Source organism: Condylura cristata, unplaced genomic scaffold, assembly GCF_000260355.1.
Source record: "Condylura cristata isolate star-nosed mole 26May11 unplaced genomic scaffold, ConCri1.0 scaffold00002, whole genome shotgun sequence".
Lineage (NCBI taxonomy): Eukaryota > Metazoa > Chordata > Mammalia > Eulipotyphla > Talpidae > Condylura > Condylura cristata.
The window spans coordinates 77,701,676-77,729,185 of record NW_004567103.1 but is presented as its reverse complement, the minus strand read 5'-3'; the positions used below and the strand labels follow the sequence as shown (position 1 = coordinate 77,729,185).

At 32.0% G+C, this 27,510-nt stretch overlaps 1 protein-coding gene across 3 annotated transcripts in view; it reads right to left on the bottom strand.

Moving 5' to 3' along the window:
• DPP10 (dipeptidyl-peptidase 10 (non-functional)) overlaps positions 1-27,510 on the bottom strand; it is a 1,217,772-nt gene that overhangs the window by 105,526 nt on the left and 1,084,736 nt on the right. For all 3 annotated transcript variants that reach the window (XM_012726412.1, XM_004674706.2, XM_004674707.2), the window contains exons 6-7: positions 12,029-12,081; positions 11,849-11,930 (exon numbers count right to left, since the gene is read on the bottom strand). In XM_012726412.1, the coding sequence (XP_012581866.1) occupies positions 11,849-11,930; positions 12,029-12,081 (135 nt within the window). The remainder of the gene's footprint in view (positions 1-11,848; positions 11,931-12,028; positions 12,082-27,510) is intronic.

Here is a 27,510-nt window from a genome sequence, read left to right as displayed (position 1 = left end):
TAACTACATCCCACCTATGATATATTTATAACTACCACAAAATATACCTAGTAATTTATTAATTTGTGGATGAAAAATGTAAGAGGGTATTTTAAAAAATAACACACTAATATAGTTCATTCTGTAATATTTTATTATACTCTTCATGTGTACCACATCTATGAGACAAATGTTAATGGATATCAATTCCTACTGTTGATAAATTTTCAGCTTAAAATAAGAAATACAATAGAATTAATTTATAAAATATGGCATTCAGAAGTATAGTAATACACAAGCTTTACTGAAAGACATAAGATAGTCTAACTCTCATTGAAGGACAAAGAATATAAAAAGCACACAAATTAGACAGGATATTCTTGATCAATGATATAGTAGATTGTGTTTAACATAGAAAGGAAAAACAATATCCAAGTAGAGGCAATGACATGAGAAAGAGCACATTTAGATGATCAGATATGGGAAACACAATATACAGAAAAAACATCCAAGGAAGGAAAAGAAATGATAATGCAAAAGATGTGTGTAAAGAGTGAGTGAGGCCAGAATATATATACAAAACTGTTATACGACAATTTGGGTAATATACAGGGAAAATAATCTTTCTTAACATGTACTCCTTTATATTTTCAAATGATCATTGTGAAGAACAGTTCCACTAAAAACAGACAAGAATATTATTAGTCATTGGTGGAGATACAGAGATGGATAAAGCATCTTGAAAAATATTCAGTGTGATCCTAGAAATATTCATGTACTTTAATTAATCTGAACAATTATATGCTGTACACTTTCTTCTACTTGAGAAACAATAGTGAAATGGGATCTCAAAGATCTTAGTGATACTGTGATATTAAGAAGGAAGGCAAAGCATATCTCATTGAACTTTCAAACATCTATTCCATAAGGTCTCCTAATTCAGCATGTATCAGCTTAGTAAACAAATGTCTTATCCTCTGTTAAAACTGACAGCTTAAACATTAGTCTTTGGTGGAAGAAGGCCATTTTCTGAGTTTGATATTTATAAATTTTAATGTTAGAACAAAGCAGACTTAAGAGAAATAGAAAGTAAATAATTAGAGATAGCAATTTAACTTCATGGTAAAGACAAGTTTAGTCTCCACTGATAGTTTTGTGTCATAAATTTTGAAAATATACAATATGGTTGAAAGACGAATGCACATTGAGATATATGATTGGATGTTACCATTGCACACAGATTTCTGTTTTTATAAATGATCAATTAAAAAAAAAGACAAAAAGATAATGGTTGGATTTGAACTACCTTTCAAAGCAGTCTCAGGATTTTAAAAGTATTATTATAGAGAAAGATGTTGAAAAATAAACAGGTTGAGAAAGAGGAGAAATGAAGTTGAGGAAATAACCCAGGATTTAAACTACTGCTTCAAAATAACAGGCTGTACAGGATGCAGATTTACTGCCCAGAATCCTTAATCACTCACTTTATCAAGAAGAAAGATGTCTTCTAGCAGCATGTATCTTACCAAAGAAAACCATCAAACTTCATAAGATCCTGTCATCCCTGCAATTAAATCTCTTTGATCTATGCTGAGCGATAACCTTCAGAAAACTAAAATTTCAGAAATGAAAGGAGAGTAAGAATGTTAAATATACCAGTAAACGAAGAACACAGTTTTCTCTTAATTTTTTGTGCAAAATATATTGCTATGAGGGTCAGAAATAATATAGTTTTGATGGTTGATAATGAGTTTCTATGATACTGTTAACAGCTATTCCAATACAAGAGGCAGGGGAGTAAAAAAACTGTACACCCACATTTCTGTATGTCAATTCATTAATGATAATTGACACAAGGCACTTCAAATTGTCAATTCACTAACAAAAGTCAGAATTCTAGTAATTAAGTTTAAAATATAAGGACATGTGATGATTTGTTTCCATCAGTCAAATAAGATTGGGAACTATGCATTCATAAACAGTGTTTATTTTTTTCTGAACAGTTTTGTTTACAGTACATTTGAAAAGTTGAAACAAGTCATACTGAATGTGCCTCCTAAGTGCTTAATGATTAATGCATATTATTTCAACTTTATTCTAGCATAGTATAAGTTTTTTAGGTTTTGTTTTTTTTCTGTTCTTATTTCTAAAACCAAATGTACATTTTCTTCGGTTGATAATTCAGTTTTAATCATATGATTAATTAGTAAAATGTGAAAAACAGTTTCAAAGTAAACTAGGCACTTGAGTTTTTAATGATTAAGAACATTGCTTTTATAATCTGCTATGTTTTAGTCAACCTAGAGAATTGAGTTGGAATAAAATTAAAGAACATGGGTTTTGGGGTTTTGATGGGTACACTAAGTTCTAAGATCTATTGGCCATTAATATGGCTTTAGAAAAGTGTCTATTTAGATCTTTTCTCCATATTTTGATTGCGATGTTTTCTAAGGTTTCCTTTTTGTTGAAGTATATGAGTTATATTCAGATCTTGGATATAAGGCCCTTTTGGGGGCTTATATGGTATACAAATGTCTTCTCTTTTTCAATTGAATATGTTTAATTTAATTGCTAGTTTATTTTGTTGTGCAGGTGCTTTTAATGAACAATCTTGGCTATATTTACCTCCATGTTCTACTTTACTTCTGGCACATAAAGTAACTGTCAAGATTATTTTGAATGGGTAAAGACTTTGTCAGCAATTTTTAATATACTTAACTGCATTCTACTTTCCATATTAGGGTATAGCAGGAACAAAAATATATATATTGACCAAGATCCTTTAATATTCACCTTCAATATCATGAACAATTTTTTTTCTAACAAGAACTGTATGGTATGGTTGTTTTTTTATTCAACTTTAAATTTATAATTCTCTATGGACTTTGTCCCTTTTAAAATAAGTCCATTTAATAATTAAAAAATAATGTCAAATATTTTATAGATTATATTGTTTATTCTCATATAATAAACTATCATTTAATTTTATTTTAATATGCTTATTTGCTAACTTTGTTTCTAATTATGTCTCACATTTGTTATACTGGCAAAGTCCTATATGACCACTGATGTACAGAGAACAAGATGTATATAAATTTGCTGCCTTTTCTTTATTTTCAAAGTTTGTGAGGTGCTTTAGTTCCCATAAACTGTTAAACATAATTCACTTAGTCTTTCAGACTTTGTTTTATTATTCCTAATAAGGCTTAAAACATATTCTATTTAAAATCACAGACAGGGCCTAAGGGTTAAATCTCAGCACTATCACCAGTATGGCTTGTGTTTTGATCTCTGGCCAGGGAGGTGACCCACATACGGCACAGCAGACCTCTCCTTCTGCTCCCTTTAAATCCACCTACTCTGCTCCGCACTCTGTCTCTGGTGGATCCTGTTACTCCCCACACCTCTGGCCTAACCCCCAGTTCTCCTATACAAAAAAAAAAAAAATTAATAAAAAATTAAATCAAAGATATATTTATGAAGTTATATCAAAAGATGATATGAAAAATCTTTCTTAAACCCCAGTTCTCCTGCAGGAGACAACAACTCTTAGCAGTATCTTGTGAATTCTGAAAATATTTGAACCATATGTGTTTTACATTATATATGATTAGTATTTTATCTAATACTATTAGACAGTATATACTTATTATCTGTAAGTATTTATTACATGTGATTATATAGACAATTATTTTATTATATTTAGCTAGTATATTCTTATATATGTATTATTAATACAGTGATGAGTAGCTACTGGTTAATCATACGAGTTTTTATTCATGAATTTTTATTTTATTGTATTTTATGTACCTTTATTTTATCAGTCTCATAATGATTACTTATTAAAATTGTTTCTAGTCCTCTATTTTGCTTTTTAAATTATAATGCCCCAATGAATTTTTCTTTTTATATATTTTCAAACATATGTGAAATCCATCTATAACAACAACTTTACATTTGGAATTATTAACCCAATTTAAAATGTGTTTGTATTGTGTAGTTCATGTTTTTCACTTCAAACTTAATATATTTGTGCTCTAAGAAAATGCTCTGTATGATTACAAAATTTTATAAATACCTGGTCTTGTTTTATAGCATGAGGTATGCACTTATAATGTCATATATTCTGTATTGCCATGTGCAACATTTTGCAAATATCAATTATGACACATTGGTTAATTTTGTTGATCAAATTTTATATGACCTTGCTGTTTTTCTATCTACTTGTTTATCTTTTACAATGAAATGTGTTGAAATTGCCAGTAAAATTTTTTTTTGTCTATTTCTGTTTCCCCAATTCTGATAAAGTATGTGTTTGTCTGAAATCATTTCTTGGCTCTGGAGAGGTTTTGTTCATATTCCTTAAATATATTTTAGCTGTAGCTGATTAGTAGTATCATAAAAGATAGTTTCACTTCACATTTTCATTTTCTTTGTTCTCTTAAGGAGAAGATGTAGGAGAGAGATGCCATGCCATCCCATACCCAATACCATCCCATCCCCCATCCCATCCCATCCCATCCCATCCCATCCCATACCATACCATACCATCTAGCAAATGTCTAGAGTTATTTCTGCCTCTAACAGTTTCAACAGTGATGAAGACCATGGTTACCCTGCTAGGGAATTTTCTTTATTCCACTTAATAAACCACAGTAAATCATTAGAGTACTGAACTCATCCTAATTAGGATTTTTTTTTTTTTTTAAACTCAGGGGTTGTCTAGAATGGTTTACATCTTACAATAAGCACTACCATAATCTTATCTTTTAAGTTTCATTGAGGTTGCTGATTGAGTAACACTTAGCATCACTATAGGACAACATGTATAGTTAAGAATAATAGATATACAAGAGCTTAGCTGCATATTTAGGACATTTCATTGATTATCATCTGTACTGTTAATATTTTCAACTGTTTTGCTTAGCACGGTTGGTCTAATTGTTCAGTATATTGGCTTATGCATATCTTAGATTTATGGTTAAAGCAAACAAACAAACAAACAAACAAAAACCCCTACAATCCCTGAACCTCACTGGCTTTTACACTTCATTATTTAATTGGACATTAGGAGCAGCATGAAAAAATAATGCTGCAGAATTTGTTATTTATGTTGGAGGAAAGACAGGCTAAGAAAACATATTGCTGCATTATTATTAAATAACTGAACATTGTTTAATTGTAAGTTAAGAGAAATATATTAAGTTTTCATTAGAACTAAAAAACAATAGTTGTCTTTTCTAATAAAAAAAAATGTAGACTGTTTATTTGGAAGGGCTATTTAAGTTATAGCCTTATACTGAGAAAGATGGAGGAACAAAATCAAAACTGGGAGGATTCCATTCAAATATGACTAAGGCTATCAGAGGGGAATATGGTGGATCTAGTGGAGAATTACTGGGTTTTTGGTGAATTAACATATTTGTAAAGGTATAAACCTACACCCCTAAAACATTTAACAGTACCTTGATCATTAAAAATAAAAATTAAGGGCCCTCCCTGGTGGCGCAGCGGGTTAAAGCACAGCACTTAGAAGCTTAAGCCACTTCCGCACGAGTTGGATTCCTGCCTGCCCCGGAGGAGATCCACGTGGCACGGCAGACCTCTCCTGACCCGCCTGCTGCTCCCCTCAGCAGTGTACTTCGTGGATCTGCCTGTTCTGCTGCCCTCTCTGTCTCTGGTGAATCCTCTCACCCTGAGCATCTCTGGCCTGTATCCCAGTTCTGTATGAATAAATAAAAAAAACTTAAAAAAAATAAATCAAATCAAATAAAATAAAAATTAAAGTAACACTTTCTTAAAATTTTCATATGGAGAAATTCCTTCACCTTAGGAATGCCTCTAAATAAAGGTTCACATTTTGTTCTGATTTGTAACTCCACAACTCAATTTGTTGATCACTTCCTCCAGGAAAGTACCCCATCACCTCAGTGAGGTCTTTCCCTTGCAATTTGAAATCTGTTTTAAGATTCTTTCATTTTAGATTGCAAAGGTGAGTATCCTTATCTTAAGCTCTACTGTCTATGTGTCCCTGAAATTCAGAGATTTTTCCTTTTATATTCTTATGAGTAACGTGTTTGCAATATAGTTAGAATTGTATGTTATTCAACAAGTAAGTCCATTGAAACACCTTAAATCCAGATAAAGACTAAACCTTCCCCCCAAAAGAGCAGTAAATTTCAGACATCCCATCATAGTGACACTTCTTTTATGATAAAATATTATTTTCGTTTGTTATTTTTAAAATGTTTAGTAAAACATTACAAACATAGCAGAGATGAAAAGTGATGTATTGATAATTTTTATTTTCTTTCTTTTCTTCTATTTCTTCTGTCTCCTCCTCTCTTTCTCATTCTTCCTCTCCCACTTTCCTGGAAATAGCAAAACTCACACTAGAAGGCTCCCTCTAAGCATCTAAATATCTCCCAACTTCACATACTGGCACAGAATTCACTATCTTCCTTCCCTGGACAAATTTTCTCATTTTGAATGGAATATATCTCCTGCCTGTATATAGTGGCACATGCTACAAGTATTATAGAATCTGAGCTTCTGCCTTGCAAGAGTTCACAGTCAAAGACAGTAATGAAGTTAATGATATTTATGAAATGACATCTAATAAAGTCAGTACAAACATATTAAAAGCAATGTGACTATAGGTAATAGCATGTAAAACATTTCTCCTTATATTGGAATATGTGAGACCTAACTGGAAGGGAAGAATCTGAAATGTATGCTTATAAAGAATCATAAATACAGCTTGATTTATTTTAAAAATCTCTAAATGTATATAGAAACTGTGTATATGTGTGTGTGTGATGTAAATAATAAGACACTTTAAGAGATTTATAAGAAGTCTTACCTGATTTTACATGATTTTTCAAATAGAAAATTAATTTTCTTTTAATTTATACACTGTAATTGCATATTTTTTTGTTCTTATATATATAAATACTGTTATGGTTTGTTAGTTATTCGAAGTCTGAATGCTGAGGAGAAACATTCTATGAGCTTCTTGATAGTGATTTTTCTGATGCCAAATCTAAAATGAGACCAATTAGAGCTTAGTTGTACCTAGCATTAGAAATGGTAAGAGATTTTGTTTTTATTTTCTTCCTTGGAACTAAATACATTAGATTTTGTTCCAGATAACATGAAAGTAACCTGTTTTCAATTATCTCCACTAATAAAGATGAATGAGATAAACAAAAATTGATCCAAATTCATTTATATGGGAAACAGTCCTCATGGTAGACAATTGAGGGTGCTAATGGTGTTAATTTTCTGGCTTCACCTCAGAGCAATTCTGGCTTCAGTGTGCTAGTTAGAAATCAGTACCGTACCCACTGCAGTGAGTAACTGACTTGAAATAGAACTTGACTTTCACTGGCTTCTTTACTTCCGTGGAAGCACTGATATGCTTAGGACTGGAAGCCCAACATTTCATTACAAAATGTATGTGACAAAGGTAGCAAAGGGCGAATGTGCATATTTCCAACTGATGTGTGTGTATTAGCATGGATGCTGTATATGACTGCATGCATGAGGGGGTATGTTTGCACATGTATCAAATATTTTTATAATATATGTGGATGAAAATTAAAATATTTACTTTTGTTTTGAAAAAAAATGACAAAATGGAATGTAAGGCAAAATAATGGATTTTTAGAAGGACACTTCATATGTCAAAAACATCTTTGAAAAATGATACATTTACAAAAAAGCAATGTTATCTTAAATACCCACTTAAACCAGTACGGATTAAGATCTTACTTTTACGAGAACACAATTGTTCAAAATTTCTCTTAATTAGTTGTTTCAATTCAGGGAACTGAAAATCTTGAGTATTGAGCTATTGGTAATTACATAAGTTTTAATATAACTATAAATCTCTAGTAACAGCAAAAATGCAGATGATAAGGAAAGGTTTGTAGAATTAACTGAAAATGATAGCTTTCATCAGTATAGGTAATAAAAAAAGGACAAATAATAATTTCTCTAACTCATAAGTTATAAGTAAAACTTTGAATATTTTTAAAGCCCAATGCTGGTGCAAGCTAAAGTATAATGATTTTATTTTACCCAGTATAGACAAAAAAACATTAAAGATAACAAAAAATGGAGCCAAATGTTAAGTGTTCTCCTCACTAGCCAATAAACCAGTCAATCAATAAAACCATAGAAAACTATTCGAAATGTTGAATGCACTCATGGCACTGAATGTGATAATGCTGGTATGGGTACATTACAGATCACCATGTCAAGCTCTATACATTAAATATGTAGCGTCTTTTGTATGTATTTTATTAAAAAGTATTTTTAAAGAGTCTAAAGTAATTTTTCTAAATGTATAGAAATAAAATACAGCATTTACATAATCTACTTTACTTGAATGAGTATAAGACAATTTTTAATGTTGAACCCAAATCAAATTTTCGAACTTAAAATCTTAGTTTAAATCCACATTTATTTTTATCTGTATTACTACTTATAAATTCATAATACTTATAAATTCTGTAATATAATAAAAGCGTCTAAGCCTACATCTCTGTCTCTGGATTCAATTACTCACAGCTTATCTATCAGGCCTATCATTTCATACATGACGTTTTTTTTTTCACATTACACTGTTCTCAAAACTCTCTTTGGTATCCCACTGTCCACAGTCAATCTATTATTGATTCTCATTGCAACCAGTAATTTATCAAATACAATTGTGCCTTTCACTAAAATGAGTCCCATGAAGGAGGTAAAGAAAGAAGAAGAGAGGAAGAAAAGGTAGCATGGGCATGTAGGGAAGGATACAGGGAGGTAGAGAGAAGGAAGAAGAGAGGGAGAAAGAGAGGTGTAGTATATTCTGTATTTCACTTTCCTGGAAATGACTAATGTACATCAGCAGTAGAATATTATAATATAAAATACAAATAAATAGCAATGTAAGTTGACTATATAAAATTTTAAATAAGTTGAGCTAAAATAGAGGATTGTTAGAATAAAACAAATAGGCATCACTTAGCATATGAAAAAGTTGGGAACATATTAGAGAGGAGAGAAGGCATTGAAAAAGATGTGTGAAAGGAGAAAGCAAAGACTGGATATACAAAGAGGGGTGACGGACTCACAGAAGCAGTGGGTCAACTTCTGGAAATCAGAAAGAGTGATGATTCAGGTAGAAAAAAATCTGAGCTTTTGTACTTTGATGGAATGGAAAGCCAGGTGATATTCTGCATTGTCTTATCTCCATTGCCACACTCATGAAGATATGTGTCATTTTGTAACATTTTGTAATCCTCTGGGAGCTAGTAAGCATCACAGGTAGTCAATGGATTTGGGTGGCCAGCAATTGGGGAAGAAATATTAGAAAATGGACTACTAAAATTCAAAATTAAATGAGTTATTAACATTGTAAAGTTATTAAAGATAAGGATGGGTGGAATCAAATGAAAAGGTATTTCTTATTGAGTGCTGAATATGCTGTGATGGTTAATTTTTTTTTAAGATAATACATTTGTATTGTTATAAGCACCAAATTTCTGGTAATTTAGTACAGCGGATTTAGAAAAATAGTTTGCTCTCAATTATGGCTCATATTTCCATATCTTATGTACATTTTTTAAAAAAAATAGTATAATAGTTTATTTGTACATCATTTTCTGCATTTTTTCATCTCAGTTGTAATCCCTGTGGGTTTCCTATGATGGTTAATTTTATGTGTGAACATGACTAGGTTATTGAACAGCCTCATGAATGTGTTTTTAGATGTGTTTAACACTTACAATGAGTTGATTTTAAGTAAAGAACTCTGTGGATGGTCATCATCCAATGAGTTGAAGATCATAATATGTAAAACAAGTTTCCCCAAATACAATGTTTGTCTCAAGACTGCTCAACATTGCAACATTAACACTTACTGAGTTTTTGGTATGACAATCTTTGCTACAGCTTTTAGACTTACCACTCCCCATATGCACATAATCCTTTCTATATTGCTATTCCTCTGTGTGTCAGACAGTGATTCAGTCTGTCTGTCTATCAGAAGAGAGACTGCACATATATGCAGGCAAACATACCACATTAGTTCTGCTTTCTGGAGAATACTGACATATGGAATCCCCTATCTATTTAAACTTCTAACATAATGCTTCAGAAATAAATAATTGATTCTTGAGCTGAAGGTCTTGCAATTCAACATATATTTTTCTAATAAGTAAAATTGATTTTCCTTCTCAAATTAAAATTTCATTTTATTTCCCAAATCTTTCACCTTTTTGTGAAAGAAAATGAGTATATTTTGTTGTTATATGTCAATTCATGTGAATATATGTAATTATGAATTTTTAAACATTTAAATGAATGATGTCAGTGTTTATAACACAACCAGTTTTGAAAAGAAAAGGACACATGTCTTAAAACAGAAGTCTTTAAATACCTTGCATACTTTTTCTGTTTTAGGACCAAACATATCTTTCCATAAAACTTTTACTATAGCTAATGTGCTCTACTCACTGTCTTCTCTAATTCATGTTTTTTTTTTTTTCCCAGTTTTTTACACATTCAAAATTGCCTTCCCCCAAACCTAGTGTTATTGGAAAATTCTCCATTCTTGATTCTAAATCAGAACCTCTTTATCTATAAATTATGCCAATTTATTCTCTAAGATCAGAGGTTTCCTTTATAGAAAAACAATTAGAAACTGAAAATTAATGATGTGGATTTAATTGTCCTTAGTCCTTCATTTATAAATACTGCAATCCTCTAATTAATTTTATGGAAAACTAATTAAAACATTGTAGTGACTCATCTCTAATAAAATCATATTGCTGAGTTTGCTGATCGCTTCAAATATTGACAAAGCTGTCATAGTTACATGAAATGGATCATTAGCCATTTGAAAGATATGTCCTTTAAATGATTTTGAATTTATGCTTATATACATACAGAAGATAACCTTGACAAATGTGAAATTTATTCAAAATTTTTTCCAAACGACATTGGAAACTGTTATTATATAGAACTTGGGCCCACTTCTCCACACAAGTAGAAAGACTGAAATTACCAAATAATTAAAAATGACTATATATTTATCTCCCTTTTAAAAAGTCTAAAAATTAACAGTTATGATTATATGCTAAATAATTTTTGAATGGTTTCATTTGTATACATTCAACCAGAATAGCACTATTATAAAGTGCTGTTATTGTTACCACTTAAAGAAAAAAAAGGAAATGAAGTCGTAGCAAAACTAACCAATCTCCTCAAGTTCAACAGCTCATGCAGAAGAACATCCATCAGAGGACAAATGATTTTCATGGACATTTACTATTTTAGTGATTTTCTCAAATATACAGAAGTATAAAGAATCAATATCAAATAGGGATCACTGAATAAAACATGGAATTAATGTACTTTCATAAATGTATCAAACTATTATTTTGGTATAGATGGCAGATTCCTTTCAGAATAAAGGTGTCATCTGAAACCACTCAAAATATAAAAGTTTTTTCCAAGGGACTCTCCAGTGACTAGACTCTGCAAAATTAGGTCCTAGTTAATATGTGGATCTCTTCTAGGTTTCACTCCTAACAGTGTTATCTTACAATACTCTATAAGCATGTTACTTTGTTAAATTAATATATCAAATAAGATTAATATCAACAATATGAGTTATCACACAATACTTTTTAAATTACATCAACTATATCAAATATATTGTATTATTGATATATTCTTAAATTAGAATACTGAAGATATCAAGAGAAGTAGAAAACAAAATCAAATCTAATGAGACACTTTGTACAAGAGAGTGATTTCTGTAAACATGTTCCACAAGCTGCGCTGACAGTACTTGCATACTAAAGTGTGTGCTTACCAGCTGCTGCCCTTGGACACCCCAGGCTGCATACTGCAGGACGGAGTCCTCTACTTCTGGAGGATTTAACTCCCAAACTTCCCTTGAAAAAAGGTAATTTTTTTAAATAAGCAAATTGGCATCAAGTGAACAACTGAGTTTGACAATTGCTCATGAAAATCAGAAAGTCAAAGAACTTACCTAGTGTGTATGTTGTAAATCACATAGGAAGCAGTATATGAATAATGAAAAATCTGAAATAAAAAAAAATGAGTTATCAAACTTACCTTGGCTAAAAATTCTAACTTAATGGGTGTATTTACCCTTAAAAAAATCTAGAAAATTTATAAATTGGATATGAAATATACAAGTAGTGGAGTTTTCCCTCTTACCTAAGCATATTGCAAGAAACTCTTAATTACCTTCCTACCTCACACCCCTTATACTGTCTACTCTATATGTACTAGAACTGTGATACTGTTTTCTCATTAAATTTTTACAGTGATGCTTTACTGTCTATTAAGTAAAATTCAAACTGTTTTATCAATGAACAAGGCTTTTGTGTTTTGGGTTTTACATGCTGTTCCACCCTTCATCCACTATTTTCCTTTCCACAGACTCTTGTATATTTAAAATTTTTTTCCCATTATTTTTTGTATTTTTTTCCTAGGACATATTATCCCAGCTACTCAGGTGAAAATGTCCCCTTTTTAATATAGCTCATATTGACCCTCTCAACTGAAATTCTTCTCTCTAGCAATTCTCTTTTATACCTTAGAACACTTTTCACCCTGTAATATACATACAGTGTATACTCCTTTTTTCCCACTAGAATGTTGCTAGTTCCAGCTATGAATTTTCTGTCTATATGAAACATACTATCAAAATTTGTTAAGTAATGATTCTGATAAGGGAAACTGAAGCAACTTCAGAAGTTTGTTGGTAGACACAAAAATGACCTAACAACACCCATCTCTTCATAGCAGTAACTGAAAATCATACATTTTACATCTGATTGAAATTAAGTGATCTTCAAGAGACTTTAATGCCATCTTTAAAAAAACCCATAAGTGTTCATAAGAGAGTGACATTAAATCTCAAACATAGGACCACAGAAGATAGTCCAAAGATAGCTTTATATTTTGGTTCTTACTAATATCAGATAATAAAATAGTGAAAATGAGAAATAGAAATAGAGGAGATGAGAAAAATTGTCAAATACGGGTTAGAGAAAGAGATGACAAATTTGTTATAACAATGATTTTTTTCCCTCTAATCTAAGAAATCTACTGAAGAAAATGTTTCTCTATTCAGCTAAGTTCAGTTATATTATTATTTTCTGGGATTTACAGAACTTATATTGATGTTTTTATTTTTCACCATACAATTATAAAAACTTATTTTGTTCCTTTATGGCTGTACATTGCACAAATATAATACTGTAAATTAAAAGTCCCTGAGAGTCAAATTGTTATATTTTCTTGCTGCAATAATAGCTTCAATTAAGCATGATTGGTCACATATTTAGTACAGCAGTATTACTGTTATTTCTTTGCATTGAAATTACCATCATTCCCCAATTTGTTATAGTATTGTCCTTTATTATATAACTTTATTCTCTAATTTCTTTTGGAATAATTATGAAATTTGAGATCACTTTTACAGAACAAGTAGAGATGCAAAAATGTCATTTTATGGTATCTACTTTGAGGTACATATTATATTCTATCACATTTTTATTTGACTACAAATCTTAAGTCTTGAATTTCCTACTAAAATTGGCCTAGGGGTAAGAAATGACCACCTCCATAGACACGTTTGTCCATCTTAGAAACTTCTGTTTCCAAAACAATCTGTCAAGAGAGCACTTGGTCTTCCACATGACAAATATGTCAATGATGTTATGGACAAAAGGAGACTATACAACTCACACAGTAATCACTTAACACTTTTCACCCTGAAATATAAATACAGTTAATGCTCCTTTTTCCTGCTATACAACCCACCCAGTAATCACGAAACTCATTGCACCTAAATTCTAAGTTCACTTCCTGTGAGTTTTGAATGTTTTAGTCAAAGCAGGCTCAAACCACTATTAACAAAATCAGATACTCCTATGGAGATTTGGTCTTTTTGAGTAATATATGTTATAGAGGTTATCTGTTCTTCTGAATATATGAATCCAAAAGACTTAGATATTTGGACTCTAACTAATGTTGTTTGCAGAGGGTGATTTTTTTTTTTAAAAAACCTCTTTCTACTTGGTTCTTAGCCTGATACAGCATGACTTCTCTCAGTTGATATGTTGAGGTGCAAGACCACAATAAAGAAGGTGCCTTGTCTTGCCTGCAAACACTTAGAAATTTGAAGAAACAGGCTATCATATCGCAGCCTCATCTAAGGTATTCTACAGAGCCAATAGTTTTCCATCTGTAAGTGACTAAAAACTTGCCTTCTACTCCTAGAGTACTGTTCTTCTAAATCCACCATCTTTTGATGTGTATATGTGTACTCCAGCAGATCTCAAATACTTCTGATTTTTTAAATGTTCTCCATAGTTAAAATAGCATTCTATGCCCACAACAGAATATAAAGTATATATGGTAGAAAAACATTAAACAGGGATGCATGTACATGTTTCTGTTTGTTTTCATGGTTTTGCAGAGCTTTTTAAATGGGTAGTCATTCAACTAAAATTGAATGAATTTAACTTTAATGTAAATCCCTATAGGGACAAATTGGTCTACATTCAAACTCTATTCTCTGTCTCTCTATCTCGAGTATCTCTCCCTCTCTTTCCTTGGATGGTCATTCTATTTTTTTTTTAATCGATATATTCATCATTTCCTTGTATCTTAGGGCCTTTAGTACAATGGCTATGTAGGACTTCTTTCAATTTGAGAGGGTATAATTAGAGACTATTGTGTTTTCCTGTAATGACTGACTGCTGCATAAAGACAGACAAACTGAGCATGTGATGAAATTCTTAGGAACAAAGACATTTCAGAGTCAAAAATCAGATATTTATTTCATCTCTGCAAATGGCATGTCAATACTTATTACAGAATATAATCGTTATGGCAAAAAGTGGGAATGGGGTAAATTTGAGACACACTATAGTTTATAGTTTATTATTATAGTTTATTCCTAAAGCTCTCTTAAGGCATTCAATTATTTGATCTTATGATGCCTAAAGTTATTGGGAGGTACAGAAAGCATTATTAGAGCATGCAATTCAATAGAAACGTTATCTGATTCCATCAGCTTTAGCGTACTTTCACAAACCAAAGAACAGTGATTCACTAAATGTTGATTAATAAGAGTGGTATAATTGATTCTTAGTATTTGCTGCATTTATGTTCCACAGAGTCACTGTAAGTACAGAATCAGCACACAATAACCACTGCTTCTAGGAGAAATGCAGGATTAATTTCCTGTGAGGCCATGGTCCTCATCACTGGTCAACTAAGCAATACCTCAGTATAGTATATAATATTTAATATTGCTGATTCATTGACTGAATTCATGGTAACATCATGAAAACCTTTTGAATGCACTTTCTCTGTAAAACACCTCATAATATTCTTTTTCCTATGAACATGACCCAGCATTTCAATCCTGAAGCATTTAAGATAGCAGTTTCATCAATAAAGAGCAAAAGCATGAAAAACACAACATTTAAAAAAAAAACTATGAAAAAGACAATTAACCATGAAACAAGAAACTAAAGTGTCTCCTTGTTTGACTTTATCTGGGAAAGTGTGTATCACACAATTCAAAGGTTCTGTAGCTTTGTATATGTCTGTGAATGGTTTGGAAAACAAAGAGTAGTGACCTTGAGGATACAAATATATATTTTAGGAGGTAGGCAAATTTGAAAATCCATAATCTGCAACTAACAAATATTAGTTGTGCTGATTATATAGACATAGTTTGAGATTACTGGAAGAAAGACAAAGCAGGTGTTTTTAAGTCTTCTCAGAACTTGAGCACAAAAGCAGTACAGAAGTTATTCAGCCCAGTGGTATTCATGCTCTACAAATGAAAATTAGTTGCAACCATTTATTGATCAAACATATGTGAAGCAACCTCGACACACATTAAATACTTAAAGAAAAAAATCTTGAAAATAAGAAATACTTTTATTATTGGTTGATACTTTTTATTTACTCCTATATGTAGTTTATCTTTCAGTTTATAAATACTTACTGACTACAAATTCAGTGTAAGATCATAAATTGGATACCTTCACAGATGCAAAGACCATAATAAATGTGATTTCTGTATCCAGGGAGCTTGTGATCCAGCTAGGGTGACAAGGGTATGAATTTTACATTAGTAAGGGATGCTCTGTTGCAGATCATCATTAAATTAGAATTTGCAGATTATAAACCTATAGGCTTTCCAAGATGAAATTAATTTTTTTTCAAGAATGCACTACAGAGAAGATAAACATTTGACTTAGCCTTTGCGTAACTAAAATAGCTGAGAAAAATGCAACTACTGTAACACACTTAAGGTTTAACTATATATAAAGTAATATAAATTCCTCATTGGGCATTAACTCTATTCCTAACTTTGCTTAGTGCTTTATATACTTATAATGTGTAATGCTTACATTCACTTCAAAAAAGAGGCTATTGTTCCTAATTCCTACTTCAGGCTTGGGAAGCCCTGAATGTTTAATTAGGAAATAGAGCCACAATTTCAGCCCACGTCTCATTACAACCCATATTGTGTCTTAATCTCTATGCATACTTTCATGGAGCTGAAACAGAAAGTATGACTCCAGCTTTGCAAAGATTCATTTTTGAAAAACCTATTATGCTACCCTCCAAGATTTATTGACAGGAGTAGACATGGATTAATTGCAATTACCACAGTTAAGAGAGATTTCGTTTTGGAAAGATGATCTAATATATCAGATTAAACATGTAAATCCCTCTTTAGCTGTTTTTTACACTTTTTTCTTGGAATATCAATTATCATATAAGACATCTCTGGGGATTCATGTCAAGGAGAACTACACTTACAAGAAAAAAGAACTGGGTTCTCTAGTAATTTATGCTTAAACCAGAAGTTTATATCTCTGGAGCTAAAGCTTTTTCTGTGCTGCAGTTTAACTGCCAAATTGGTATAAATAGCAAGCACTTTCATGGCCTGAAGAATTTAAAATAGTATTATAGAGCTGCCACCGGCTCAAACAGGATAACTAAACTGTGAGGGAGCAAATTTCTGAGTAAATAGCCTTTATAAAAGAATGCCAGTGACAGAAATGACAGCTTGGGTAAAAGTGTGTTAGTATCTCCTGGAACTAAGTGGTACAAAGATGCACATTTATCCTAGAACAGTGAAATATCTGTTGGGCAGAGTGAGTAGTGACACTACTGCTGGAAAAATTTTATCTTTATTATGTAGTAAACAAGAAGACTTTCCAGCAGGATAATCTAATGTAGTAAATGCAATTCACAATACCAACTATAGTTCTACAAAACTCTTTCTAAAATGTTGCATTAAAAAAGAAGAAAACTTTCTGAATACTGTAGATAAGTATTGGTTAAAAGGAAAATAAGTAAAGGAGGGAATTAAAGTTACAGATATTATTAATCAGTATTTTAATCTGTTCTTATGTTCTTAATATTCAACATAAACTTTAAGATTATTATCCATCTAGAATACACAATTAGTAAAACCAGGATACGAACCAATATCTTATTAATTCCAAACATGCAATTATTGTCTGAATGTTTCACAGCATAGGATAAGCACACAGGCTTTTTTAATGGTATCACCATTGTGCCAAATGGTAACATGCTAAAACATTCAATGGTAATATAGTAAGTACTCAATATATAAATACTGATGAAGAAGTATAAAGTGTAGATGCTGCTTTTTTCCCCATTTGGTCCAATTTTTGACAAAATCAATCTAGAAAAATAAAAATAAACTTGGCTAATTAAAAACAAAAATGTAATTATCTGTCACAAAAGTACTTTGGTCGTTCTGTTAGTCTATAGATAGTGTCAGCACACAAGACTCATGGTAGGCTAATATTTTTATTTTCCTTGCCTTATGTAGGTTTAGCAGAGTGTCCATTAAAAAAAATTATTTTGGTTATGTCACTGTTCATGGGGTAGTTCACTTTGTATCAGAATATAATAAAGTCAACATATGAAAGTGTATCACCTAATAGGAGATCATATGAGGCAAACATGTTCTCATTTAATATGTTAATTTTTTTAAGGAAATGGGTTATGTACTAAAGTTATCTGGACATCCTTTTAAAATATCAGATAGGAATGTTGTGCCCAGGATACATGATAACTGACCTGCAGCCAGTATGAGAACAATATAGTCATCGTGCAACAAGGCTTCTGAATAAACAGGACATCTCATTTTCTACTATGTAATAGTTACACAAATTAACTCATCAGCACAGATAATCCACCTCAAGTGGCTCTTAATATTCAGTTCAGGAGATGTTCCTAATGCAAAATTTCTTTTCAAAGACACTCCATAGCACTGGTGTTTTAATTATTTATATTTAACATTTAACTTTCAACATAATATACTGCTGACTAAAGTACCAACCTCACTGATAATATCACACTTTATAAAAATATATTTTTATGTATTAGACTTTTCTGCATCAATTAATACAAATGATGAGCTACTGTCATGCCAATTGGCATTAAACTCTTTGTACTATCACTGAAAATATCTGGTTTGATAACCTGGAGAGCACTTAAAGATCAACTGTTGTCAGTAATGCATGTAGGTTTTTAATTTGCACTGAAATAAATTTCAGCACCATCTTGCTACCTATAAACTAATTTTCTTTCAAGCATGGCAATGATAATGCACACACACACAGAGAGCAATTAGGAGAAAGAGACAAACTTTCAATTCTCTTCCTACTTATTATGCTAGAACTGGTAAAGGCCAAGATGAGTATTACTGTCTCAACCTTTAGATAGAGGCAGATGCTCTTTGAGTAGCCCTGTATAGAACTGAGGACAGTTCATTGTGTTTCTTGGCAAATTTGGTGAAAAAGTTCTTTCTTCATTTTTATGGGAACGAATCTTAGCTTGGTATTATTGAACAGACTGCATTAAAAATATTCCACTTAGGAAAACAAAAACACAACATATGCCTAAAACTTTTGTTATAAGATTGTAAAAATATGTGACCATAATTTGTTTATTACATAAATTCTATCTCAATAGCAACTTGTTAATTATTTATTAAATGTTCTATTATCAGGAAAAAACAAACTCAAGGTAGTTATATGAATTATGAATTAGTCACTTTTTACAACCTATATTCTCAGAGATTATTAAGACTCATTTGTGTTAGATGGTTTTTAAGTAATTGAAAAATGTATGTAATTTTCAATAATGTATAGTTTGAATTCTAAACAGTTAAAGCTTACTTTTTTATATAAGTAAAATTACAAATACAGGTTTTACTTTCCTGATCATTAGAACTTAAACTGAAACATTAAATTGAGAAAGTGACTGAATATTATGAAAGGAAAATTTCATCATCCATTATTTTTAAAATAATCCTCAAGTCATTTATTAAAATTTATTTTATTGCTCATAAACAATTTACTTGTTTATGTTTTATCTAATATATTTTATCATTAATCTAAGTCTGCAAGATACTATCATAGAAAAGATATTTAGAGTCAATTTCAGTTAGCATGATTTTTCTAGGCAATTTTTATTATTCATCAAAATAAATGTAATTCTAATTCACACACACACACACACACACAAACACTGAATCACGCACAATGAAGTCTTTGTAGTCAATTACTATAAACACCTAAATTGCACCTGATTCCATCATTATACTGGAGAGTAGAAATATTAACATATGAAGGCAAAATAAAATTGTCACATTTCAGAAACCTATGATTCCATAGGAGAAGAGGGCAAATTAGAAAACAATGATGACAAATCTGTAGAAGAATTAGAGCTAACAGTCTTGCCATTGCAGGTTGAGTGATAAAGCGTTTGTTAGATTGTATGGCTCAACATTTACTATGTGAACTTAGATGAGAGATAATTTTGCTTCAGAGTCCTGATGATGATCTTCAAGGAAAACAATGATTTTCTTTAAAAAAAATGGGAAGTTACTGGAGTAAGTAACAATGAATAATTTTTATTAAATGAAAACTGAGGGTTGAAAATCTATGTGAATAACTAACATTGGCATAAAAATACAGAAAAACACTAATAAAGATTAGTGTGTTGTTTGTATGAGGCTTACGAAAAATTATTAAAGAGCAAGATGATGACAAAGATCTATTCTTCAATAGGAATATAAGACAGAAGTGATACAGTACTACTGTAATGGTAAAATTATCATTTAAAAAGCTGTTTTCTCTCATAACAATTGTAATAGGACTGCTTTTCAACATAAAATTCTATCGAATCTCTCCATTCGTTAGGTTCCTTGTTGCATGCATTTCAAATACATAGGGAACTGACTTTAAATCTCAGCGGTTTCATGTATGTTCAGCTACACATCAAACTGGTTGTTGCCAAAACCACAACAATCTTCCTGAAGTGCCACATTGCCAGCTCTGCAGTCAACCAAACCAACTGAGCTTTGAAAATAACAAATTATCCTGAAACCATCCTGTAGTACATGAGCCCGAGGTTCATGTTCAAGAACAGACCTCTTTCCCTTTTAGGATACAATATGCCATAAGAACATAACTATTGACAAAGGGAGGCAACACATAACGTTGGTTAAAAAAATCAGAAGATTAAAAAGATTATTTCAAAAAAAGTGTGTGGATCTGACTTTTCCCTTTGTTTCCACGTCTGCCTGGTTGCAGAAGCCCATTATGACACTGTTTATTAGCATCTTATGACTCAAAGATATACTTCAAACTTAAGAAAAATAAGCCTCTGATGCTCTTCAAATATTCTGAATCATAAGATTCACTGGAAGCACTATATAAAAAGATAAATTTCAGGAAATCACCTAAGGTGAGACCTTGAAATCTGCAGTTAACTGGGAGCCACAAGTCATGCTGACTGTAAGACAGTTTTGGGGAATACTCTTCGGCTCTATCTAACTCCCTTTGTTTACAGCCTATGTAACTGAACAGAAAAATTGCAGGCTGGAGATGCTTCATGAGAAAAGGGCTTCAGAGTCAATGCTCTTCCCCAGCGTGAAATTAATTATAACTTTAAGCTTCAACTATACATACATACATACATATATATATATATATATATATATATATAAGGGAGTTATTCTCAACAAGGGTAGACATTTTAAAATATCCACCCAGTGCTAAATCATGGTCAGGATCCAGAGGTATACAGGCATACAATCTGATTTCTGGCAGAGAGAGAGAGAGAGAGAGCGAGAGAGAGCATGCCCAAGAGCGAGGTCATGCAGCTAGCTCAATAACTAATTGGAGGCATATATTATACACTGAACAATAGTGTTTAAAAATACCACTGGAGAATTCCCTGATTTCCTTTAATTCAAAAATTATTCTTATCAAGGCTTTGGAATTTCAGGAATATAAATATTAACCCATTTATGATAAAGCAATCATAGTTCTGCCTAGGATTAGAAGAAAAGAGAAAGGGGGTTTAGGAAAGTATTAGAAAATATTGAACTAGATGACAAAGATTGAACAAAAGAAATAATTTTTTCAATAAAAATTAAGGTACATAATATGTTATGGGAATTGAATGTCAGAAGTTATATAGATTTGAACAATATTTAAAGATTGAAACAATATTCTAGACAGGGTCTGCTTTAAGTTCTATATCTGGATAATAATGACTAACCTCATCAATTTGTAGGTTAATTTGTAATTAATGCTTGTGAAGTCTTTAGCATATCTTAGGTGTTCAATAAACATCAAAATGCTTTTGCTTTTACTTTCATTATTATTAAAAAGATCGTGTCTGAGGGCCCTCCTTGGTGGCACAGTGGGTTAAAGCACTGCACTGAGAAGCTTAAGCCACTTCCGCATGAGTTCGATTCCCGCCTGCCCCGGAGGTGACCACATGGCGTGGCAGACCTCTCCTGACCCGCCCACTGCTCCCCTCAGCGGTGTACTTTGATCATCTGCCTGTTCTGCTCCCCACTCTGTCTCTGGTGAATCCTCTCACCGTCCGCATCTCTGGCCTGTACCCCAGTTCTATATGAATAAATAAATAAATCTTTAAAAAAAAAAAAAAGATCGTGTCAGAAATAATAAAACTTTCATATATAGAGTTTTAATTGTACAGTATCAACTAATTAAATCATTCATGATACATTTGGTTTTAATTATATAATTCTGAGACAAGTCATTTATCCAGGTATTCTTGAACATATTTTGATGTCCTAGACTCCAAATTAACAATTGCATTCAGAAAAATATTACCTGGAATGGAATGAAGAGAAAAGGATGTTCCTCATAAATGTTTCCTTTAGTCTATGTCACTTCGGTCTAGAAACGTTCTCTCTGAAATTAACTCATTTGCATAAGATAGTTGTAGGAAAGAATGTTATATTAAATCAGGTCATTCTGAGGTTGAATAAAATAGAGCCACTTGAATTATAAAATTGTTTTTGGTTATAAGACTGCCCTATAAAACACTATCCTATTCAAAGAAAGGACAAAAATCAATGAAATGAGGAAAAATAATAAAGAAAATTGATGAAAGCCAAAAAAGAAAATTTTGTAAAGATTAATGATGTTGTTAATGCTACCAGACAGACAAAAACTAAATAAAAAGAAGACAACATTATAATATTAGAAATTAAAAGACTATCACCAAATCATTGCAATGATAAAAAGGGGTAAGAAAAATTCTACACTTATGCATCTGATAAATTAAATCAACAAATTAGTTGAAAGATACACAACTCCATAATTAAATTCAATGTGAAGTACCAAAATATTCCTATGTGTATCAAAGACATTAATTTTTTTAAGATTTTGAAATAAAAAAGACTTCATGGCTTTGATGGTGCATTTACTGAAACAGGAACACCAGTTCAACAGATTATAGGAGAGAATACTTCCTCATCCATTTTATGAGGTCAGTGTTATTTAATACCAACCTTATACTAAATAATTAAAACAAATAAAACTGATCAACATTCTTCATGCACACAGGTTCAATTTCAACAAAATTCTAATAAACTGTCAGATAGAAAAAGGCTATTTCATAATTATGTGGGAGATGTGAGAACGATTTGATATTTGAAATCATTTGACATTTATGCACTCATGATTTAAAACTCAGAGAAATGGTAATTAGAAACAAATAACCTCAATGTGATAAACAGCATTACTAAAAGCAAACAATTTATATCATACTTCATGGTGAATTATTAAATTCATATCTTCTGGGAAACAAGCAAAAAAACCTGGCAGAATTGTCTATTGAGAACTGGAATAGTTGTCTAGAATGGATAAATGATTTTAACAATGTCTAAGTATAAAGTGCTTAGAAAAGTGAATCAAAAAAATCCTATACTAACAATTGGGAATTGGACTTTCAAAAGCAATGCCAGTTGTAATAATGTCAAATATTTTAAAATACTTAAAAATACATGATTTCATATTCAAACTTAGCAATCACTGATGAGACCATCAAAGAAGACCTAGGTAAATTGTCATATATGGTAATCATGGAATGGAGTGCCCTATATGCTCCTCAACTGCAGAATGAATAAATACATTGTTGTTTATCAATGCAATCAAAAACATTTATCAACAAAAAGGAATAGATTATGGAGTTACACAGCAATATACATGACCACAAACACATTAAGCAAACTAAAGAAATATTTGAAAGACTACATGGGGGGATTTGTAGAATACACTAGAAAATGCACAACTATGAAGACAGAAAACAAATCAATAATCACTGTGGCTGTGATTAATAAGCATGGTGGACTACAAAGTGACATGGGGTAATTTTTGATGTGGTGACAGCATTCTGTTCCTTTAATATGACAGTAGTTTCTTGACTACATAGAGTTGTTCAAACTTGCAGAATTTTACACTAAAAAGGACAAGGTGTATCTAAATTATAACATGTTATTAAAAAAAACAAAGAAGAGTTATTTGTCATCTGAGATAAAATCATGTACATAAAAATGAATAAAGGGATAGAAGAATATTTTAAGAAAGCTCTCAGTCCATTAAGACACTTCCAAGTATAATTTTCTGTAATTAAATTGTCTTATTCTCTCTATGTTGCAAGATATGATTTTGTAAATGAATGAAGATTTGGCTTTCATTTTACCATATTGCAATAAATCTAAGATGTACATTTTATCACATTTTCACATCTTTGAAGTTGAGATGACTGAAACAAATGGAACATTATAATTTAATTGCTTACTGGAACATAAAATAATGGTGCATCTTTCAATTGAAGATATTGCATCTTCGATGAAATACAGTAATTATTCTACTTTAGCAAGCACATTATGATAAAGGGAGTATGTCTTTGTCAAAAGGGTTAAAACTTAAAATGCTGAGACTGTTGTGCTTTTGCTGCCTTTCTTCCCACAAGACACTAGTAATTATCTAGTGGTGGCTACTAAATGGAAGGAACACAATCAATATAGAAATGAGATATTTATGATGTCATTGGAGTATTAAAAGCAAGATTCCAGAGAGTTATAAGTTCAAAATGAAAATTCATTTCTAAGTAAGTGCATAGGCCAGCATGGTCAATAGAACTTTCTGCAATGATGCAAATGTTCAGTCTGTGCTGGCCACATGCCACACATGACTGGAGAGCACTTGAAATGTTGCTAGGGCAACTGAGGAACAAACCATAATATTTTATTACCTAATAATTTAAATTTAAATGACCATGTGTGATTAGTGGACTGGTTTTGTATAGTTTAACAATAGCCATTGGGTTTGAGGATTTTTAAGATTACACTCGGACAGAAGGACTAGAAAGGATAAGTGTTGCTTGGTTTCTGTGGCCCTGTACCATCAACTCAGTTGGGAAAATAGAAACAGTTATAGGTGAAAAGCACTGGAAGCAGCAGGGCAGCATTAGAATTATCAACTGTTTCTCTTTGCACATTCTACCTAAAATCTTCCAGGTGTTTCATGAAATTAAGCATTTCCTTGCCAGTAGATAAATGTCTACAGTACCAATTGTTTTTTTCTCTTTTTCCTCAATATAATAGTAAGAAGAATAGTAAATTTGGAGATATAGTTTAAGCATTATCATTATTTTTCTAAATTAAATATAAATATAAATAAAATGTAATATATAAAATTCAGCACCTTAGCTCTCATCTGGACTGAGATTAAACAGAAATTGAAATTTTTCTTGCTGTTAACCAAAAATATGCTATCAGTAATTGACAATATTATCTACCATTTAAATTTTTTTGCTTTATGATTTTTCAGTAGAATTTTGTATTTCATACTTTAATTTTTGGGGACCAAACGTTGTAGATATTCTTCATAAAAATAAATGGGGAGGGGAGACATGACTCCTCTAAGAAAAAATTAACCCACAGTAAACACACACAAAATGTCCTGTAGTGAATTTAAAAGTCCTTAACTCCCTTTTTAAGTGTTCTGAAGATAGAACATGTCCTCACATCTAAGATAATACAAGCTGAACTGAATCCATGGATATGTGACCTGATCCCATACACAGAAAGGCCTTGAGCTAGGCTTTTACTATTTTGAAGTTTGTAACAATTCAATTATTTAGCTGGTGCTTTGAACTGAGGTCTACTCAGGCAGAAGCCTGCCTGTAAGCAGAGAAGAGACACACAGTAGGCAAGTTGACCATTGCTTGTCACTGTATCATAGAGTACCTGTGATGTTCAATGTGTAGAGAATTCTAGTGAACCCCAAATATATAGGATTTCATCTATATTTAAATTGAAAACAACATAAGTATGTTATGACTTACTGAGTAAGTGGACACATGCACAGGAACAATCATGTTCTTTATTTGAACCAGGGAATATTTGAATTAAGAAAATTACTGACCAAGGAACCAGACTGCATTCTTTTTACCTGTGTTTCTTCCACATGCTAGCCAATCACTTACACTGAGAATGATGTTCTTGAAGAAAAGGGAAAAATATGGTGACCCATATTATCACTTTTACTTTTTTTTTTAAAAAGATTTATTTATTTGTACATACAGAACTGGGGTATAGGCCAGAGGCTTAGGGGCGGTGAGAGGCTTCACCAGAGATGGAGCGGGGAGCAGAACAGGCAGATCGGCGAAGTACACTGCTGAGGGGAGCAGCGGGCGGGTCAAGAGAGGTCTGCCACCCATGTGGTCACCTCCGGGGCAGGCGGGAATTGAACTCATGTGGAAATGGCTTAAACTTCTCAGTGCAGTGCCTTAACCCGCTGGGCCACCAGGGAAGACCCACTTTTACTTTTAAGACCTATTTTGCTCATCATTATACCAAAGGTTGAGAGCACAAGCAGAACATGAGCATAACAAAAAACAAAATAAAAAGAGTTTATTTTGTTCTGCATTTCCATTGCTCTCATGGGAAAAAAACACATGTATATACAAGCTGTGAAATACTAACTGGGTAACTGCAGCAGTTCTACATGAGGTAAGAACACATTCCTATTTAAAACTGGCACTGTACAATATAAATAGAAATGATAATATTCATGCAATAACAATAAAATATTAATTTTCTTCATTTGAATGATTTTAAGTAGCAAGTAATAATAATTGTAAAAACTAGCAGAGAGAAAAATGAAAGAAAGAGTTAAATATTTTAATGCCCTTAATGGTACCTTCTCCCTGCTTCCTGAACAAGGGGTAGCACAGTTTATTCTGTACTGAGCTCCACAATGAATATGTCTGGTCTGCTACCACTTTGAGAGTGAGATTTTATAGGCATCATTTATGCTGGTGAATTTCTCATATATATTTTCTTCAAATAATTATTTAACAAAGTTCCACTTCAAATCATATGAACAAAAAGATAGTGTGGTATCAAAATATGTACAACATAAAAGAAAACTGACACTCAAGAATGACCAAACTATAGAGATGTTTCTTATCAGTCCAGTTATTCTTGTCAACTGGTAATGTGTGGGTCTGCTAATCCTAGGTAGCTTATCCAGCCTCCATTTTTAGAGCCCAACCCTATGAGGGACCCTTCACATCAATTAAGAGCATAAAGCTAGATCACCCTGGAAAGGGTAGGCATCACGAAGTATGACAGGGAATGCCCCGGGTGCCATTGACTGATGTATAACAAAGCACCCCAGAAACTGATCAGTGGAATGCCTTATTGATAACATTAAAATCCTGACTGGAAGAGTCAGGGCTGTTCTACATACCAAACTATCAGCAGATGCACAGTTTCACCTTTTACCCAGCTTCTTCTAATTCTCCCTTTCTTTTTCACTTCCTCACATGCTTAATGCTGTATGATTAGTCTACCAATAAAAAGGTTAGGATCTTGCTCTTTAGCAGCATCCTGCATTATGTAGCATGCTCTACGACTCCTGTTTCTGAAAATGCAAGACTTGGAAACCAGAGGTCAACAGCTAATTTGACTTCTTGATGGACTGTCAGTTAACCTCAGGCAACATGAGCAACCTGACTTGACCCTCAGTTTCTCACTATGCAAAAGGCGGCGCTTAGATTGGGTAATCTTTAAGAAGTTGTCAATTACAT